The following is a 20521-nucleotide window of genomic DNA, read 5'->3' as shown; positions in this document are numbered from 1 at the left end:
CAGCCCAAATAATATAAATAATAATGTAAAAAAAGGATGGAAAATTGTTCCTGGGTAATATTTACGTTAAATTAAAAATGTATAGGACATGTTCATTCCACTAAATTGAAAGGCATGTAGAGAATGGGAGAGGCAATAAAAGGGATTACTGTTAGAAACATTATTATCAGTAAATTATTTCCTGTAGCAATAGAAAATCACAAAATAATCTGGTGGCCAGTGAATGAGAGATGTATGTTTGTTGCAGATAAAGCACTGAGTCTTCATTCAAGGAAGAAAAATCATATCATTCATCAATAGAAAAAGGAAAAAGTTCATACTGAAATATCAAAAAAAGGGGGACATGTAGAGAAAGATGAAGGAACTGTAAAATTAATACCTATAAAGAAATTAAAGTACTTCAGTCATCTTTTGTGCTGGTCAAAAATGAGGAGTTTCCCCATAGTCATTTATTTTTTATTTTGGTGAAAGAAGACAGTAGTATCCACTAAAAAAAATGTATTGCTTTATCAAAAAGAAAGACTGCATAGCAAGAGTGGAATTAATCTGTGTTTTTCTAAACTTGTTTTACACATCGAAAGTATAACTTATGTTGTGTCTGATCATCCTGTTTTGATATCTGCTCAAACGAGAAAACCTGTAAACTTCATTCAACCAAAAAATTAACAGGAAGTTATTTCAAGCAAAAATGTGTTTCTCCTGATTCATTTTCCCACGTGTTGGAGTTAAATAGATCTTGTTTTTGGCAAGGGGAGGTTAAAACAATCTAGTTTTGAAAAAATATTGTTGGGGTTTTTTTCTTTAAATCATTCTCTCTGGAAATCACTTCCCCTGGAAAACGTCACATCAAAAGCCTCCCGTTTCTTCAGTCACCTATAGAAAACACCTCAACAAAACTTTTACATAAAGAAATGCTGAACAAGAAAATAAAAAGCCTCCTAGTTCTGCCTTCTCTGATACCAATGTCAAGCAAAGTCTGCTTTTTAGAGAGGGTTTTAAGCTATAGGGAAGAGGGAACCAAGATACTGAGCTTCTAAAATAGGTGTAAGACTTGCCTCTGACAAGTGTTTCTACTGCAAGAGAGGCAAGCTGGTCGCATAGTAGGCTATGGCTTTGTGTGTCCTACTCTCATTGCCAGTGGCCCACCCACGTAAACCCTCCTTGTGCAGCCACACAGCCTTGTAGTTCTGACCCCATGTGACTTAAGCTAAGCATTTGCATGCTTTCTCCAACCATGCCCAGCAGCTGCCATACTGACTGAGCTTCTCAAAACACCTTTCAGCAGAATATTTCATCAAGGAAAACTGGGTTTTTGCAGAAACTGGTGTAGCTTCTCCCCCGCCCCCCAAAAAAAAAAATATTCTTTGTTACTCTGTGGCAACTTCTGTCTTTGAAAACATAAACTAAACACAAGAGAGGTAGGGAGAAGTGTTTCAAGTCTATCCTCTGGGGAGCAATTTTAGTGATTTGAAAAGAGCTGTGGCACTTGATATCTGCTGAGGGTTTGACTCAGTAAATAAAGTTGGGGTTTGATTTTCCCTCCTATGATCACTGTTGCAAGCTGGAATCACTCAGTGTCCTATGTTTGATTTCAGAAGCTGTACGAAAGAGCAGTTGGACCAGACAGTGATCACTACTTAGCGAAGCACTTGTAGACAACCTACGTGGTAGGCCAAAAAACCAGCAGGCCATGGATAATAAGGGTGTAGCATCCGAACAACTTTCTGAAAAAAACAAAGATGTCTTTGCATCACCTTCCTTACAACAATCTTTGGAAACTTTTGATGTACCTCTCCCACCAGAACCAGAGAATAAAGATCATGTGATGTCAGAGAATATGATTGAGAGAAAGCCTAAATATAAGCAGGAGTTGAAGAAACAGGACAAGGTAAGACAGAGACCAGAAGCAGGCAGAGATCCTCCCCACTCTTACTCCTGTGTTTCACTTTGTGGCTCAAAATAAATTCCCTTGTCTCTTTGGGCAATATGCACTTGATAAATCTAAGCAGAGGAGTACTTTTGGAATCAGGGCCAAGCAGTCATTTCTGTAACTAGCAAGATAGACACCTGCAATTAATCTGCTGGCATAAAAAATGGAGGTGTAAAAAATAGGATGGCAGCAGCCTAGCAGCCAATTTAATGTACAACATGTATCTGTTTCACTGGTAACAATTAGCAAATGTTGAACAGAAAACCTCAAATCTGAGATACTTTTCACTTGAGGCTCTGCTACCTTTAACAGAAATACAAAGAAAAGTGATAATAACCTGTGATGAATATTTGACACTGAAAACAGACTGTTTTAAAGTCTGTGTCATAGTTACTGGAGTTCCTTGAGAACAGTTAGGATTTACTAGCTAGTAAACATCGTAAGGAAGATAGTGGGGAGGGGTCACCAATAAGGTTTTAAACTACCTGCCTCCAGTAAAGTGCTGCCTTTCACATCTGGAAAGAAGAATTTGCTCTATTTGATTACATATTTTCAGAGGTGGCTTTCTTAGACAAAGGTGATGGTGGGAAATTTCAGTTTTTCTTTTAAAAAAATCACATACGAATATGCCTAGCCCATTAGAGTCTGTAAAATATTGGTGTTCTCAAAATTACGTTTCTAAATGCAGCAGTCAGCCTGGAGCGTGGAGAGAGGAGCAGGGAGAAGAGACTAAGCTGATATTTATACACTTTAGCTGGGCATATTTAACAGCAGGTGGACCAGTTTTGTAAAGGGCTGAAAACTCTTTGATTGGTTTGCATGAAAATGAAGAACCTGTGTTAATATTTGGCATGTATCAAAACCAAAACCTGACAATAAAACATGTAAACCAAACCACTCATTTTCATCCCTTACCCTAGCCTAAAATGAGGCAAAGAAAAAGAGCTGTGGTAATCTAAAAGGTTTTAGCTATAGGACGCTACAGCAGAACACTTCTGGTGTCTGTGCACAAACTAAATCTTCAGACTTCGAAAAAAAGATTTAATAAGTTATTCTGTAGTGAATTCTCTTATTACTGAGACTAGTCTACATTCACATACACGTACATGGGTACATCTGTAAATGAGTGGAAGAAAATGGCAGTTATTACAAAAAAAATAACAGAGTACACTTAGTAATGAGGTCTCCTTTTACTCTTTACCATCTTAGGAGAGCTTACAAAATTCAGTGTTGTACTAGGGACGGTCATTGAGCCAACCTTAACTGATTTTGTCAGATACTTGTTTATAACATAGAGGTGCAAGGATGCACAGTGATATGAAGTACAGCTTGATGCCAGTACATAAGGTTTACTAGAGAATTATGAGCTGGAAAAGATGTCTAAAAGGGTTGGGTTTTTTTTGTGGAAATAATTGCTTTTAAAATTATGGAAAATTCATTTAAGTTTAACTTCAGCAGGCATCAGAACATGCCTTGTACAACAAATATGAGGAAAAGGTCCGACCCTGCATTGATCTCATCGACAGCCTGAGAGCTCTCGGAATAGAAAAAGACCTGGCTTTGCCTGCGATCGCAGTGATCGGAGACCAGAGCTCTGGGAAAAGCTCTGTCCTAGAAGCCCTGTCTGGTATTGCTCTTCCTAGAGGCAATGGTAAGTATTGACCTTCTCAGGTTTTCACCTGAATTTCACTTTAATGAGGCAGAAGGGATTTTTTAGGGGGTGGGGGTCTAGGATTGGATAACGCCATGACTGAGACTATATCTAAATTGTGACACTCCAGGGGCTTTCTCAGCTCTGGTTTCCAGTAGAAGAAATGGATGTGTAGGTGGGGCACTGCATGTTCTTGGTGGTCAAGAGACCAGGAGCAAGAAGAGTATAGTTTAGTGTACTTGCCCCAAACTGTGGACAGACTGAAAGGTAACATCAGGGGACTCTGTGCATTTCCCAGCAAAGAGTAGTGCAGCAGAGTATCAGTTTCACATGGAAGACTAGTTTTGAAATTTGCGTTTGGATTTTTTTAACAAGATTTTCTTACAGATACCTTTTTTTGACAAAAAATATACAAAGATCTTTACTTACAAACATATGCCTTGGATGTTATTTAAGTCAGAAAAGATTGTTGGAAGACTTTGCAGCTCAAGAAGATTCACTTTCCAGCTCTGTATGGGTGTGTATACACACACATGTAAGTTCTGTATGATTTGACAATACCATTTAGTCTTTTGGGCTGGACTTGAGAAAAAGGTTTTCATAGGATGGAGGTGCAACACTGAAAAAGGTCACCCAGAGAGGTGCAAATCTCCATCCTTGGAGGTTTGCAAGACAGGATGTGGCTGGACAAAGCCATGGCTGACCTCATCTAGTGCTGCTGACAGCCCTACTCTGAGCAGAAAGTCAGACGAGAGCCCTTTGGCAATGTCTCTTGGAATATTTCTGTGTCTCTGTGCGAAGTATTAGGCAACCCTGTGTACACCACACAGTCCATGGCTGTGTATCATGCATAACAACTGCTGAGAGAGTTACCTCTGTCTTTGGAACTGCTGTAGGTATTGTTACACGATGTCCCTTGGAACTTAAACTGAAAAGAACACCTGTCACCCAGGCATGGAAAGGGAAAATTTGTTTCCAAAACATCAACATAGAGCTCCATAATGCCTCTGATGTGGAGACTGCAATAAGAGAAGGTGAGTTATAACGTATTCCCCTCTGATTTGGCTTAACTATTCTCCTCTGAAAATTTTCTCCCCTTTTCTTGGGCTGAGCATCTGTCCCCAGACTAACACAGTAGCTGTAGCCACAAGCAACACCAAGAGCTGAATTCAGAGCAGAAGAAGGTGGAGTAGCATAATATAACTCTCTCAAGAGAGTTGTACTACTTTGGTGGTGATGATCAATGGTGTCCAATAAAAGCTCAGGCTGTGTCCTCAGAGGGATGCTGTCTGCCTGCTTTGGGGAGGTTGTCTGTCAACTTATAAACATGCGAAGCCCTAAATTGATCCTGACATCAGTTCAAAAGCTCAGAGAATGCTTGGGGGGGTCTGTGGATGGAAATATTATTATTTGGGAGAAAATTGCAAGAAAGGAGAGTGGAGGGTATATAGAGCTTCTGCCAGCTAGTGTGACCACAGCCTCAATCATTGCCCTTCCCATGTCGCAGCTTTGCTTTTATGGTATTTCATGCTGTGTAAGGAAACATTTTTCTTACCCAACGGGCAGTAAGCACTTGCTCTAAGTGTGAAAGTTGGATTGCCCATATTTCCTTGACTAGCACAGCATTGCAACATCGTTATTTGTCCCAGTGTTTTTATTAGCTTTTCAATATATTATTTGGATATTTTCACTATATCCTTTCAATATATCCTATGTTATCCTCTCCTATCCTCTCCTATCCTACTCTATCCTTTCAATATATCCACAGGCAAGTGGAAGGATATAGTGAAAATATCCAAATAATACATTGGGAGGATATGTTGGAAGGATATATTGCCTGTTCAAGGCAAGTGGTATGAATTGGTTAAGCTAATTACAGAGCTGAAATCTCTCATGAGAATGACTACAGGGTTTTCTTGCTTCTCTGTGCTGTTCACAGTTCAAGCATCATTGCCTTATAAGATCTGGGACAAATTACTTGATCTCTCAACCTCTCTATCGAAACATGAAGAATATAAAATAACATCTATTTACCTTTCAAGGCAGCTAAGAATTAATTAATGCTTACAAAGTGTCTTGATGTTGAGGAAGCATTTCTACAACTGACCAGTATTTTATCCAATCAGTTTTGTTATGGTTTATTTACATATATTTTTTCTGCATATATGAGAGTTCATAAGTATATGCTCTGTAAAATACTACACTTCACAGTCCAAAAGGACTCCACATATCGCATAATAATTTCCTTAGATTATTGCATAAATGGATCTATGTGCATGGCTGGATCTGAAAAAAAACAAGCCTAAAAGAACCTTAGATGGTAGTAGGTGCTTTTCAAAGTTGTGTTCAGCTTTGCTTTGATGCATTGTTTGAAGCCTGTATTCATTGCCTTGCTCTTTTCTTCTTGCAGCCCAGAATATTGTGGCTGGTACTAGAGGTGCCATTAGTGGAGAACTAATTTCCCTAGAAATTTGGTCCCCTGATGTCCCAGATCTGACACTAATTGATCTTCCTGGAATTGCCAGAGTGGCCGTGGGGGATCAGCCAAAAGACATTGGGGAACAGGTAAAACTCAGTCTCGTATGTCAACCTGTGCACAGGGTCACTTCTGTAACCTACCTCATAGGCGAACCTTTGCTGTAGGACACTAGAGTTATTATGCTGGGCTTCTGAAACAGCAATAGAGCTACACTAACAATCAGGCCTATTTTTCAGGCAAGGAATTACCGATAGGAACAGTGAGGTCCAGGATCTCCTGTCTGCCATGTTGTGCAGGAGGGAGGTGCCCCCACTAGTCACGAAGGAGCCATCTCAGATGCCTTGACGCAGCATGGGATAACCCAGTCCTATGGACCCTGAACACGGTGCTGCCCCCGTGTCCCTTGGCTAGGCCACAGTCTGGTAGATAGATACATCTCAAAATGAGCTCTGTGGATGTATTTGGCAAAGATATGAGTTCTGAGTTCTTGCAAGCTCTTCTGGAGCAAGGCAGCAAGTTGGCCCTCTTACGGGTTTGTTGCTCTGTCATCCCTTACTTACAGAGCACATCAGAATCAGATCCGTCCTGGGTTTTCTCATCCCTTAAGGGATCCCAGCAGACCGTTTTTCAAGTAAAAAGAGTATGTGTTAAAGTGGAGGGCATCTCTACTCTTCCTCTGGCTGCTTTAGAAGAAATGCCAGGGAATGCAAATAAAAATCTAGTTGGACAAGGTCAACTGTGAGGGTGATGTGCAGGAGCTGGATGTATTGTTTCTCCTAAAATATCTTTAAATAGGAACTTGAAATAATAGAAGCCTAAACTAAACTAGACATATCAACAAAAATGAGACAAGATTGGATTGTCTGGGCTTTATTCTCTGGGAGAAGAGTAATTTCATTTCACAGTTGAATAGTAATCTTTCTGTTGTATTTGGGAGAAAGCAGCAGATGTGACATAAACCACACATTTCCATTGTCCACAGCTGCCTGCATCCTTCAAAGACGAAGGCTGTAGTGTTGTAGCATGTCAGAAACTGAGATGGACAGGAAGCAGAAAAGAGAGGCATCTTTAACAAAACTCAGGGAAAAGAGATTTAACTTTGGTATGAGCACAACAGAGCTGTGTAAACTTTTTGCAGTACAACACAAACTATGAGAAACTCATTTAGTTTGTCTTTGAAACATAGAAACAACACCAACTAGATGTCATATGCGACTTGGTGTTTTGGTTTGGTTTTGGTTTTGTTTTTTTTTTTTTTTTCACAAATACTCCACTGAAACATAAGCCAAAGACATTTGTTCTCCTTTCAGAGACACAAATTTGAGATTAACCAGAATAATCTAGCTTGCTTTCTTTCTGTAAGTGTGTACCCAGACATCAGAACTTGTTTTTCTTACATGTGATTATTTATGAAATATCTTTACTATTTCCATAAAGAAAGATTAAATGCATGAGAAGTTAAACTTTACATAGCTTTAAGGACAGGCATAACAACAGCCTTGTCTCAGTCATGCTAGATGTTTGGATTAATCTTGACACAGGAAAAGAAACTGCATTCTTCTGTTAACCCATTTCCATGCTATCCTTTAGCATGCAATACTATCCTCAGTATATGTGACATTTAGTGTCAGACAGTGGCTCATATTGCTAGAAATGGTCACATCCTACATGCAAGCACCTGATTTCACTGAACTTCATTACTGCTGTATTGCTTCGCAGATCAAAATGCTACTTAAAAAAATTATTGGCTGCAAAGAGACACTCAATTTGGTAGTGGTGCCATGTAATGTGGATATTGCAACAACAGAAGCACTGAAAATGGCTCAAGAGGTGGACCCCAGCGGAGAAAGGACGCTAGGTGAGGCAATTTTTAAGCTACAAGTTGAAGAGAATCATAGAATCATATAATGATTAGGTTGGAATAGACCTCTAAGATCATCAGTCCAACCACTGACCTAATACCCTCCTGCCCACTAAACCACGTCTGAACATGTAAACACACTAAACATGTAAAAGTGCAAAACTTTTTTTGAAGGTCTGATGTTTCATATTCCACGCCAGATGTGTGAAATTACCTACTAGAAGAATGGAGAAAAAAAAAGAAAACAGTCTAAATAAGCTGTTTCAAAGCTTGAGATGAGCCAGTAGCTCTAAGAATTCCTCAATTTTGAGTCTTGCTGGCATTTATGCTATGAATAATTGGAAATTGGAAATCTCAGAGCTAATGGCAGGAAAGCTTTGCTGCCGCCTATTAAAAAAGGTTTGCAAGGCAAAAGGGGGGAGGCCAGCTGTAGAGCAAGTTTTACAGTGCAAACCCAGGAGCTGAGAGCTTTCTAGGAGAGTGAAAACAAGATGAAGAGAAGTTGCTTTATAAAACATAGTACAGAGCGTTCCCACTTCGGTGGCAGGATGACCTACTGCACTGCTCCCACCTTTAAGTTCTGCGCTCGACTAACTTTCTCTTTGGGTACTTCATAGGGGTCCTCACAAAACCTGACCTGGTGGACAGAGGAACTGAAGAGTCTGTCATTAACATAATACGAAACCTGGTCATTCCCCTCAAAAAAGGTTACATGATTGTGAAGTGTCGAGGGCAGCAGGACATCCACAACAAACTGGCCTTGGCCACTGCAATCCAGCAGGAGAGAAAATTCTTCGAGACTCACAAACATTTCAGGTACTTCTCTCTGAAAGGACCTAGTTGAAAACATATTAAAGTCACTTCAAACCTCCTGTTGACTGGCTTAGTTTTAAATTAGGGTTCCAAACGGGTATTAATTATACTCACACTTTCTCATTCCCATGTAGTGCTGCATTCCAGTAAGCCAGAAGAATTTTACATGTCAAATAAGCTTTTTTAATGTATTTTGGATGCAAGTTAGATATATATCTGAGAGAAGTGCAATGAACTTCAGAAGTTCAGAATAGTCCCAAAGAATTCAGGTTAAGCATCTGAGCAAGTCAGGGACTGAAGTAATTCTATTCACTGGAAAACATGGTAAAACTCCGCATGAGAAAGGATACTGCCTGTGCTGAGGGCACAGATTTCCCCAGAAGATGACTCAGCAGCAAATCAATCATAGTATAGAGAATGGCAGGTGAAAAGGGTTTTGAATCACTGTACTTCACACATGCAGAAATAATACAGCAGCACATTAATTTGCCATTAGAATTTGATATTTTTCAGATTATTCTCTGTTTCCCTTTGCTTAGCCAGTAGCAGTAGCTGTCCAAAAACACTTGCGTAAAAGCTATGGTGTCCAGAGTCCTGTGCTGCTGCCACATCTGTACTAGCACTCCCCAGAGGGCCCTTTCTTTACTGAATTTGTGAGGCAGAACTAGTGAAAATTTAGCAGAGCATCAGTGCTGCTACTTGCCCTGTGCACACAGTCTATCCAAAACAACCTTTTCATCTTTTTTGCAGCATTCTTATGGAAGAAGGAAGGGCTACTATCCCTCATCTGGCAGAGAAACTCACAAACGAACTTGTGAGACATATTACTGTAAGTAACAGAAGTGCCATACTAAGCTGTTTTTATTAGTTACTGTCTAAAAATAAGTTCAGCCCTTCAACCTTGGACTGCAATTTATTGCAATTGGATTGCATCTTTATATGCATAGATAGTACTTAATTATCCTTCAATCCTGCAACCTGAGAACAAACTGAACTGAGAGTTAGAGGTAAAGAAACCCATGCTCTGTCCTCAGATTTGCCTCAAGCTGAAGATTGATAATTTTTGACAAATCATTTCATATAGTTGTGACTCATAACTCCTGCCTTTTCAGTGGCAGCCGTGATATTTCTTTTTCTTTGTGAAGTGTTGATTGGCTGGGTGCCAAGTTACTGCTATTAAAAACTGAGCTTATTAAAACACAATAATTTCTATTTAACTGAAAGTATCTTCAAAATCTCAAGAAAGATCTAATTGTTTTATTATATTACCATACTAATATAAGCATATTTGGTTTTTAATTTTATGTACATGTATCTGTAAGTAATATATCTTATTCCATTAAGGGAAAATGCTAAAATACAGGGAACCTCTAAATTCAGTCCTGAAGGAGAAAAAAAAATGCATTTATGTAACCTTATATAAAATAGCAACTAAACAGCTATATTCAATCAGGTGTTTATCAGGAATGGAGGGGTCAGTACATCACCACCTCCTGACGCAACCTGGTTTTGGCTCACTGTATGTGAAACATTGCTCTAGACTGCAGCTGTTCTGCCTGTCTCACAGTGAGGTCCAGACCGATTTCTCAGGGAGATCCTAGCCCCCTGCCTTCTCTCAGTGAAGGTCGTATATTGCACTTCCATGCTATCCCACTGTCACAAGTGGGATGCAAGAACAGTGACCTCTTGGGGTCCGAGGAGCAGCAAAGATCATGTGCAGGTGTAGGTCACCCTTAGAAGGATTTTTGTTTTCCTTCCAAAACCAGATATGTTCAACCTACCTAAATGTCCTTCTTTACTGTCTACCCCTCAGAAAACTTTGCCAACACTAGAGAACCAAACACGTGAGGCACTCCAAAAAACGTTACACGATCTACAAAAGTATAGAAGAGGCACACCCACCACAGAGTCTGAGAAGCTGATTTTCCTCACAGATGTAAGTGTCAATATTGGTTTAGTTACAGAGTATAGCAAGGACGTAAATGTGGGAGAAAAAGGAACCACCTAAAGTTAGTGAACTATCAGTGTGGACCACCAGGAAGCTTGTGGTATCTGTCACTGAACAGTTTTGAGAGTAACATAGACAAACCTCCGGCAGGAATACATCATACATGCAAAAATAGTGGACCACAGGAGCTCATGGCCCCTTCTAGCAATTTTTTTCCTGTGATTATGTTACAAGAGAACTGAACAACAACTCTGTTGATTGGTCAAAATCAAGCATCTCAGAGAGGTAAAACTTACATTCCTGCCTGCCTGACATTTTGAAGGGTTTCCATTGTTTATAGCTCTCATAAGATCAAATGCATTCCTGACACCAAAATATGGTTTGCAAGTCCATCTAAGTGTCTGATCTTTGGGAGCTAATTCTTCGCAGTAAGCTTTCAGCAGGCCAGCAGAGGTGCTTGTGAAGGTTTGTCAGCCTTCAAAGACCTCGTACAAGTCTGGTCAATTAGAATTTAATAAGTGGTTCTGATAGACCATGGGGGGGGGGGGGGGGGGAGGGGGGGGAACAAAACAAACAAAAAACCAAAACAAAAAACAAGAAAAAGTATCAAGTTTGCTCTCCTCTAGCTGTGGTTTTGAAAAAAAACCAAACAAACAAACAAAAAGGATGTAAGAAAGGGATGTTTTCAATGAGCCATGCATGTCCCTGCTTTAACATCAAATGAGTGCAGATTTACTTAACATATGCAAGTGAGTCTGAAGAAATGAAACTTTACTACATTGCTTGCTTGTTCTTAAATTTACTCCAGTTGATCAAACTCTTCAATCAAGACATCTCTCAGACAATGCATGGAGAGGAACGGTTGTTTGGAAATGAAATCAGACTGTTTACAAAAATCCGCAGAGAGTTTCAAACATGGGAAGTGACTCTCCTGGAGTTTGCTGCAAACGGTAAGTGCAGAAAACCATCACTTGCAGCTAACCTGAGATTCTATTCCCTTGCTTTTAAATCAAGACAAAGCAACATCAACGGGTTGTTTTCAAGAAAGTGAAAAACAAGAAACTAGGAGCATTTATCTGTTGTAGTGTTAAGCAACTTATGCTTTGGATTTTGGGGACAAAGACCCAGCTTGCATTAAAAGTTGTCATTACAGAGAGATCAGTGGATGTCTCTCTTCTCCCAGCAAAGCAATAAAATCAATGCTGTGGACCCTGGCACAGAATTGGTTGGTGATTATCTGAACCATTCTTCTAAATCACAGCAACAAAACCAACACTAACACTAGTAAATAATAACAACAATACTATATTTACACTATATAATAATTTTTAATAATTCTTCCGTTGTTGTTGTTATAAATGTTTTGAAATTTTTATCTTTTTTGTTCTACTTTAGCCCTGGTTTAAAGTGTGGAGAAAGCAATTCTGAGTCTGAAATAACCACAACCTTGTAAAGAGTATCCCTTTCTGTGCATCACTCACCTTGCTAATTGTTTAACCGAACTCAGTTCTAAACTGAGGCATAAGGTGATACATGCAGACTGAACTCTGCTGTACGCTCAACGTCTTTTGCAGCATCTTTTTCACATCTTTCAGACGTCGTCATTTTACTTAGAGCTGAAATAGCATCAGCTGCCAGCCCAGCAGTAGCTGTTGAAACAGGTTCTTTTAGCCTTCGATGCACATCTATGTCAACATCACTAGTGACTCTAAAATAATAGGTACAAATAGGCTGCAAAGGTGACATCAGCCGCAGGCAAATATATGTATATATATGCATATGTGTGAAGAGAGACAGACATTTGTGTATGTCAATGTCTCTTATGTCTCATCCATGAAGTACTAAGCCAATCAACATGATTTTATGGAGAGGAATAAAAGAGTAAGACAATGAAGGCATGAAGAAATAGATGTAAAAACAGCAGAAAGCACTAGCAGAAGGATGCACCTTCTTCAGAGGACAAAGAGCAACTGAGTTGCAGAGGAAACACAAGGCACCGCATGGCAGCTGAACCACGGTGGGGAATCCTCTGGGCACTTTCAGGTTATTGCCATTGATTTAAACTAATACACCTGACTTCACAGTAGGATTAGGGTAGCAGCACACAGCGCTCTTAAACAGTACAGCTGTTGCTGACAATATGCTACCCCAAAATCATGTGTACACACGCTCAGGTGAAGTATTTACATGTACAGCACAGTAAGTTCACTTGAAAACTAGAGGTAGCTTTAGTGAGTCCTTCCTCAACAAAAAGCACTGTTACCACCCACCACTAGGATTTCTAAAGGTACATCATTGCACATCAGATGATCCTGTTTAACTTCAGCTTTCTTATGGTGAATTAAAGTATTGAAAATAGCAGATACTTTGGATAATTGAAGCCTTGAACTTTCTGTTGCAAAGCTGATAGGTGCTCTTGTGGCCATGCTGCAGCTTTGTACTACCTTAAGTGTACAGGTATGTTTTCAGACTTTGAACCAGACACTTCACATCTACTTCTGTCTTTTCTTTTTGTTCTTTTTTTGTTGTTGTTGTTATTATCCAACCATGGACTCATATACCTGAGTGTTAGAACTGAATGCATTCACAGCTTGACTTCTACTTCCACATGTGTACTTGATCCACCATTCACAAATTTGACCCTAAAACAGGGCAGTATCAAAAATCTTTCAAAACAGTTAGAAACACACCTTTGCCTGAGTATGTAAACTAATTCAAAGGGATATACCTCATTTAAGATGGCAAATTCATGTAATGTCAACAAAGAAATATTGACTGTGATATCTTCAATAAAAATAGCTAGTCAACAGTAGACTCCCTGGAATAAGACTGTTGAGTGAGTTTGGGCTTTTGTTTTATTCTGGGTTTGTTTGAGCTGTTCACTGGTAACAGCCACTTCTGTGAGGGTGGCAATTCCAAGAAGAACCAGTATTTTTGAGCCCCATCATAATTTCTGGATTGCTTTCTGTCAGTTAGATGCTTGATCCAGTGTGTGAGATGGCTCATTTGCTGAGCAAATGTGTGTTAACTCAGTCCTGTAGTAACAGTATTGCCTGAAAGATCATCTCAGTAGTTGTTCTTCTCAAGAGCATTTTGAAGAGGAAAAATAGCCTTTCTTCTTAAATCTGAAATTTATAATTGAGTGATTTAGTAGTAAACAGATATAATTTTAATATTACAGTTAAAAAAAATGTACCCAGTAAAGTGTGGAAATATGAAGACCACTATCGTGGACGGGAGCTCCCAGCCTTTGCAAATTACAGGACATTTGAGGACATTATAAAAGAGCAAATCATAGAACTGGAGGAGCCTGCTGTTGTGATACTGAACAACGTGATTGGTATGTCTCGCAGGCCACATGAGGCTGTCACGTGGGAGACACTGCTGTACCTGATTTTTTTTTCTTTCAGGTTAAGCCGACTTTCTCGCTGCTGGAGCAAGAGCTCCAGCCAGGATACTTCAGAGTGGGGAAGTGAATCTGATTCAACCTGAGGGCTTGCTTTTTCTCTAAAGCCGCCAATCTCCACACATGGTCTCCAGCATTTGTTAATGCTTTCCCCAGTGGCTGGTGGGAGTTAAAAAGTAACTAAAATAAATAAGACAATAAAGAAATAGTATAGTAGAAGAACCTGGTGCCAGCCAAGCCACTTGGTATTCCCAAGCCTGGGGATGACATTCACAAACCTGAACCCAGCTGCTTTGCCAATTCTTTGCATGATGTTGTATATATTATACAGTGACTGGTGAGGCTGGGGGAAAGGGTACATAGTTCATCCAGTAAAAAGCACCCAAGGAAAAAGTGTGTCATGATCCTGTCCCTCCTATGTTCGCCTTAGAAGGCAGCTATGGGATCTGTGCCAGACTCAGTGCTGTGTATGGTATGCGCTAGCCCCTCTTCCTGGGGAGGCCACTCAAGGGGCAAGACGCAGACGTGCTTATATGGCCAAGTGATGGCACATCTGGTCAGACACAGCTGCAAGCACAGAAATTTCTTCATCAAAGAAATCTCAGAGATGTTCAGTCTCTCAGGTGTTAAGTAGTTACAGGACATCTTTAATGGCTTACAGTCTTGGGCCTAGAAATCTAAATTCCTACTTGTTTGTATTGGTCACAAAGGCATAGTGCATCAGTGCAGCTGCTCAGCTATTTCTGGATGAATACAGAAAATGAATAGGTTTCCTAAGTCTCATATTAATAATAACCTAAAAACCTCACTTGCTTACCCGACTTTATTTTTTCTGTCTGTTCTTCCCTTAGGACAGGTTGAAAAGAAATTTATGGAACTCACTAAAAGGCATTTTGCTAATTTTCACAATCTAAACAGAGCTGCTAAGGTAAGACACTACCTATAACTTGAGATAAGACAAGAGCAAGACAGGATGGTGTCTGTAAGTACAGCCATGCTTACAGTACCTATCCCATTGCATTACCTTTATGCAAGCGTGAAATTTCTTGCAGGCTTACAGTTTTTGTAAAATAAGGAAGAGCTTGAAAATGATAGCATGTTTATAATGGCACTAATGAAAGCACATTTTGCCTTTCAATACAACTTTGACAAGATCTAAAACATACATTCCTCATTTATCCTGGTCACACTCTTGATGAATACAACACAATGTAAAGAAAACCTGGTATGGCTGCCTTGAAGAGTTTATTATTAATTTGAAATTTAAGTCCTGCAATGATTTGTAAACACGTGGGTAGCCTCAAAATGTGAAACAGTGTTTTTCCCTCTCTGAAAGGCAAGCCAGGGTGTTAGCCAGTGCAGGAATCTCATCTTTGATAAAAGGTAGCAGTGGCAGACAAGCTAAAAATCATTCAACTAGGAGAGAGTTAGAAGATGACTGTTCCTAACTTGCAGGATTGCATGTTTTGGGGTGCAGTTAAATGATATGGATGTCATTGAAGGCCTTTTCTCAGAAAGAGCTTTGAGAAGCAATGCTGGACAGCCAGGAAGCAGAGTCCACTCACAGGGTACTGCTTGAAAAGAAAACTCAAAGGCAAATGTGAAATAGATGGCTTGCTATTTGACTTGCATGGCCAAACCCTACTGAGTTCCCAGGCCAACCAGACAGCAAGCAAATAAGCTACTTCAGCCAAACACAGAGGTGTTTAGTGAGGGGTTTTAGGCATAACATGGTGAGAGGAACGAAGAGGGAGGAAGTTCTGGTAGACACTGAAGGTGAGAAAAAAGACGGGATGCTTCCTTAGGGATGCGAGGGAAGCATTTTAAGTGACTTTGAGGATGGCTGAGGGAACTTTGCTGCCCCCACAGACTTTCAGGTGGAAGTATCAAAAAGGCCAGACAGCATCAGATTACTGCAACAAAAGCACCAGACAGACAGAGAGGGGTTAGACAGGGTTGGTTTGCTGACAACACAGAGGAGAGTGTGGTTTTTGAGAAGAGCAGGAGGGGCAATGGAGTTCACATCAGTGTTCGCTGTCATTGTCTACTGGAAGAGAGAGATGCAAACAAAATGCATGCAAAAACCAAGGACGGGCTGCAGGCTGTACTCATGGCTGGCCATTGCTGCTTGTTCCCATCAACCTTGTATTTTCCTTCGGGGTCCAAGCACCAGGTTTCGACTGATTCCACTCACGTTTAAGGAGGGGACAAACCCACCATGTTTTAGTGCTCTTTCACAACAGAGGAACAGAATCTAAAGCATTACTTCATGTTCCCAAGAGCCAGTCTGGGATTAGACAGTGCTGCAACAAGGACTGTTGAACACTGCCCACCTTGCCATTCCCTGGGGACACTGCTAAGCACCGGCAACTTTGCAAAAGAACCAAATGTCTGAGAACTTCTTGTTCTTTTCTTTCCTAGACCAGAATTGAAGACATTAGAGAAAAACAAGCAGCGGAGGCTGAAAGACAGATCCGGACCCAGTTTAAAATGGAAAGAATTGTATACTGCCAGGACGACCTTTACACCAACGATTTAAACTCTGTTAAGGCAAAAAACACTACCAAAGTTGGCAATGGGAAGGAGTTGCAGTTTGGATGTGTTTCGAATCAAGAGCCTTCCTTTGTCCAGGAAATGATTTGTCACACGAAGGCCTATTTCAATGTGAGTTTACAGACTACGATACAGCAGTTCTTCTGCATCCTGAATGCTGTAGCATATAACTCCCATCCAGACTTCACTATAGTCAATGAGTCTTTCAAGCAATGCTGCTACTATGCAGGGACTAGCCAGAGGGTGTGTCTCATCCTCGTACACATGGAGCTTCTGTACAAATTAATTGGAGCTTCTGACCTGTGATGAAAGTGCCAGGACAAAGCTGGTCTGACGGGCTGTGTCAGCACAGTCTCTGGGGAGAAGTAGTTGCAGACTGCAGGATGTGGTGCTTAGAAAAGCCTGCAGGTTGTTAAAAATGACAGCTGGCTCCTAAACCACTTGTTAGCTACACCCCAGCCTGGCATGGCTCCTTGCTGCAGCTGTCCTTTTCTCAGGGAATACACCATTGGGAAGTAAGTCCCCTTCTCGCCCTCCTCCAGCCTTTCATGGAGAAGGGGGTGACTCCCTGCTGTCTGCACAGTCCCAGGCCAGTACAGTGCTCTCTTGCTGGCTTTCCTATGGGGACGAGTGTCAGGGGGAGGAAAGACAGTCACTTACCAGCACAGTGGAGAGAATAGGATGGGGAAGAGCCCTCGGCCCTGTAATTTGAAGTTACTGATCTTCAGTTGTTGCCAAGCCCCCCTCTCCAGCAAAGCAAGCAACAGTCCTAGGATTGCTTTCCCCACTGCAAGGTCATATCACAGTTTTCAAATAACTACTTTCCACAAGCTTGACATTGTGTACAGCACTTCAGCATTTGGCACAGCATCTGAGAGCTCAGGTCAGCCTCAAGCCACTCTACATATTCCTCCTGCCAGCAGAAAGTGGTGTCAGTGGCTTGCAGTCAGATGCTAAACTAATGTGGCAGGAGGAGTGATAATAAAACATTAAGTTAAAATGGGTTCAGCTATCTGTAGAGATCAGAGCACGTATGCTGTATATCAGATAGTTCCATACAAGTTAAGTCTCTGAAGACAAATGGGATGTTTTAACAAAGGATCATGTTAAAGAAAGGCAGCAAAGAGAACACGCAGTACCAGGATTTGCTTTTGATCTTTGTTTCATAAAGCTCCCTCAGAAAGCAACAAGTTCAATATTAATAATGTAGTAAGGTAGGTGGCAGCTCACTTTGAATTTCAATAGCAAGGTTTTGACAAATTCCTGAATTAAATGTTTAGGCTGCTTAGGCTGATGGAGAGAAAACCACTGGCTTTCAGAGAACAAGAGACAATGGCAGAACAGCATAAGCTCTTCCCTCCCACCTCGCTATACTCTCTGCTATAACACGAATGTCTTAGATGCTAGTTATACATTTTTGTAAATGCCCTAAGTGCCATTTTCAACAGTAACAAATGCCAGGGCATCATATCTCCATGGGATTTACACAAGGCCAAATACACTTTGAATGAGATGGAAGCTCTTAAGTGCACATGGCCTTTGAAAATGGCATGCATGAATCTGTGTCACCCATGGCAGGACTGTGAAGGTTCTGGGTAGAGTTTGGCTCCAGAAGAACACCCATATTTAAAGCACCTAGGTTCCGTCCCACCAGTCAGTAGTGCCTAGAGAACACGTCAGCTCAGTAAGTGCTTTAGCTCACTCAGGTGAATTGCTTGCTATGACTAGATCTCTGCAATCTAGAAAGAAAAACTAAACATCTAGTCTTAGGTATTTTTCAGCTTGACCTTAACCCCATCCTTGTACATAAACCATTTGCAGCCACTGAGCTCCAGAGGTATCTAAAGCCAGAAACACCTTAGACTTCTCTGGAAATGGGCTGCCTAAACCCTGTAGCACCTACAAATCAAACGTGCCTCTACCTGGTCTTCCCACTGCCATTTTCAAGTCAGGTGCTGCAAAAAGAAAGGAAGACAGCACCGCTCAATTGCAGACAGTCACTCAGGCATAAGTGCTTATCTGGCACCGGAAGGGCTCGAGGCAGCTCCCTCCCAGCGCTGGAGACATTTTGAACCTCCCATCACCCAATAGCACAAGCTAAGCCCCCAAGCCCTGCAGACAACTCTGGGGAAAGCGCCCCACAAGCTCTTCTAGGTCAATCTGTTTCAACTTGCATAAATAACTAGACCAGACAGTTTGACAGGTTAAGCAGAAAATTATCTCATTGAGATATCAATAGATGTAAAGTATGTACAGTCTAGTCTCACTATTGCTGAAGACATTTTCCCTTAAGGCAAAAGCTTACTCCAAAGCTGTCTTACACTTAAAAGGACAACCACGCCAGAAATACCATCTAAATACAGGAACTTAGCACCTGTGGGCAAATTCAGTGTTTGATTTTCTGTACCATAACAGATTGGTAGCGTTCAGAGAAGACAGGTTTGATACTAGAAACTGTTCAACAGTACTATTTGTCAGGTATGTCCTCATATAACTCTCACTAATGATAGCTGGCAGAGCTAAGCAGGGAAGAGCCTGCCTTGGGTTTAGTTCACTCAGGGAAAAAAGCAACAGCTGACATTCCCATAATTCTTAATTTTTAGATCTTTAGGCACAAAAGAGACTAATGGCAACATTTTTTAGTTCCTAGAAGCACTCACTTCTTGAACAGTGACTCAAAACAACATTTTAAAGACGTACTGTCACTTCTTAGAAGATTAACTGTAGCCTCTTCCTTTTTTAGTTCTTTTTGTGAAACAAGTCTTCTGCCTTTTTTTCTCCCTTCTTGCAGGGAGCAAGAAAACGCCTCTCCAATCAGATACCTCTCATCATCCTGTCTTCTGCCCTTCATGACTTCGGGGATGCCTTACAGACCACAATGTTGCATCTTTTGCAAGAAAAGGACAAGTTAAGCCATCTCCTTCAGGAAGACAGTGAAGCTGCTAAACATAGGAACTACCTCAGTCAACAAGTTAATCGTCTCACCAAAGCCTGCCAATACCTGAGAGACTTCAGCTCACTATAGATTCCTTCATTTTTCAGTATTGTTCTACTCTTGTTTTCTAGCATTATTGACAAACTTCCTAAATCCACTAAAAATGTAATGACAGCAGAGAACATTAACACTCATTTCACTCATAGGGAGAGTTGTAATTAAATAAATCTTATCCCATGTTTAAACATTTGCTTTATGAACTCTGTACAATCATTGAAATAATCAATAAAAAGCTAGCGCTCTGAGGATTGTGTTTTTGGTTTGTTTTAAATGAGGTTGAGGGCTTTACTTTCCTAGTTGAGCCTTACTGCATAACCCTAGTGATCCCCTGCTTCCCTTTGCGCTTTTGGCTCACTGTGGTTGTTGTCTTTCCTGCCATTGCCTGAAAGATGACTGTGAAAGATGTCGACACTGTTAAGTCCCAGCCCAGTAGGTAGAGAGGGTGCACACAGTAGGCATGAAACAGTTCCAGCCTAGACAGAAAAGAAAGTTAACTTCAGCTGATCAATACATTCACAGGATGCCTTGGCTCTGTTTCTCCTTTTTCAGTTCTTTGACTTGTAAAGAAAGGCTAAAAGGGTCTTTCTTTTAGATGCCTGAAATCACCTGAAGTTTTGGGGCTGACAGGCAATTCAATAGTGGACAGGATTTGGATGCCCAAAAGGGATTAAACCACCCAGCATGTTAAACATTAGAAGGGTGTCTCAGCATGTGGGTTGCTTCCTTTCTCCTTCCCCTCCCCAGGGCACGGAGAACCTTTCCAAAAGCTCTTTCATTTCACGGAAGCCAGTGCAAAATATAATACTGCATGCTGTATTAATGACATCTTTCATATGGAGGATTTACTTTAACAGGCAAAGCTGTGCTTTGTGTAGCAAGAGTAAT

At 40.8% G+C, this 20521-nt stretch overlaps 1 protein-coding gene across 1 annotated transcript; it reads left to right on the top strand.

The window, feature by feature from the left end:
- Positions 1-1638: 1638 nt before the first annotated feature.
- Positions 1639-19862, top strand: LOC104353234 (interferon-induced GTP-binding protein Mx). Its single transcript, XM_009959802.2, has 13 exons — positions 1639-1888; positions 3389-3581; positions 4478-4615; positions 5992-6146; positions 7780-7918; positions 8539-8737; positions 9485-9563; positions 10548-10670; positions 11491-11632; positions 13864-14022; positions 14940-15016; positions 16510-16752; positions 19433-19862. Exons 1-13 carry the CDS (start codon positions 1691-1693, stop codon positions 19664-19666), a joined length of 2079 nt encoding a protein of 692 aa, XP_009958104.1. The 5' UTR covers positions 1639-1690; the 3' UTR covers positions 19667-19862.
- Positions 19863-20521: the final 659 nt, after the last annotated feature.

This window comes from Leptosomus discolor, chromosome 1, assembly GCF_034619465.1.
Source record: "Leptosomus discolor isolate bLepDis1 chromosome 1, bLepDis1.hap2, whole genome shotgun sequence".
NCBI lineage: Eukaryota > Metazoa > Chordata > Aves > Leptosomiformes > Leptosomidae > Leptosomus > Leptosomus discolor.
Note: the sequence above shows the minus strand (reverse complement) of the source record. Positions and strands in the feature narration are given on the sequence as shown.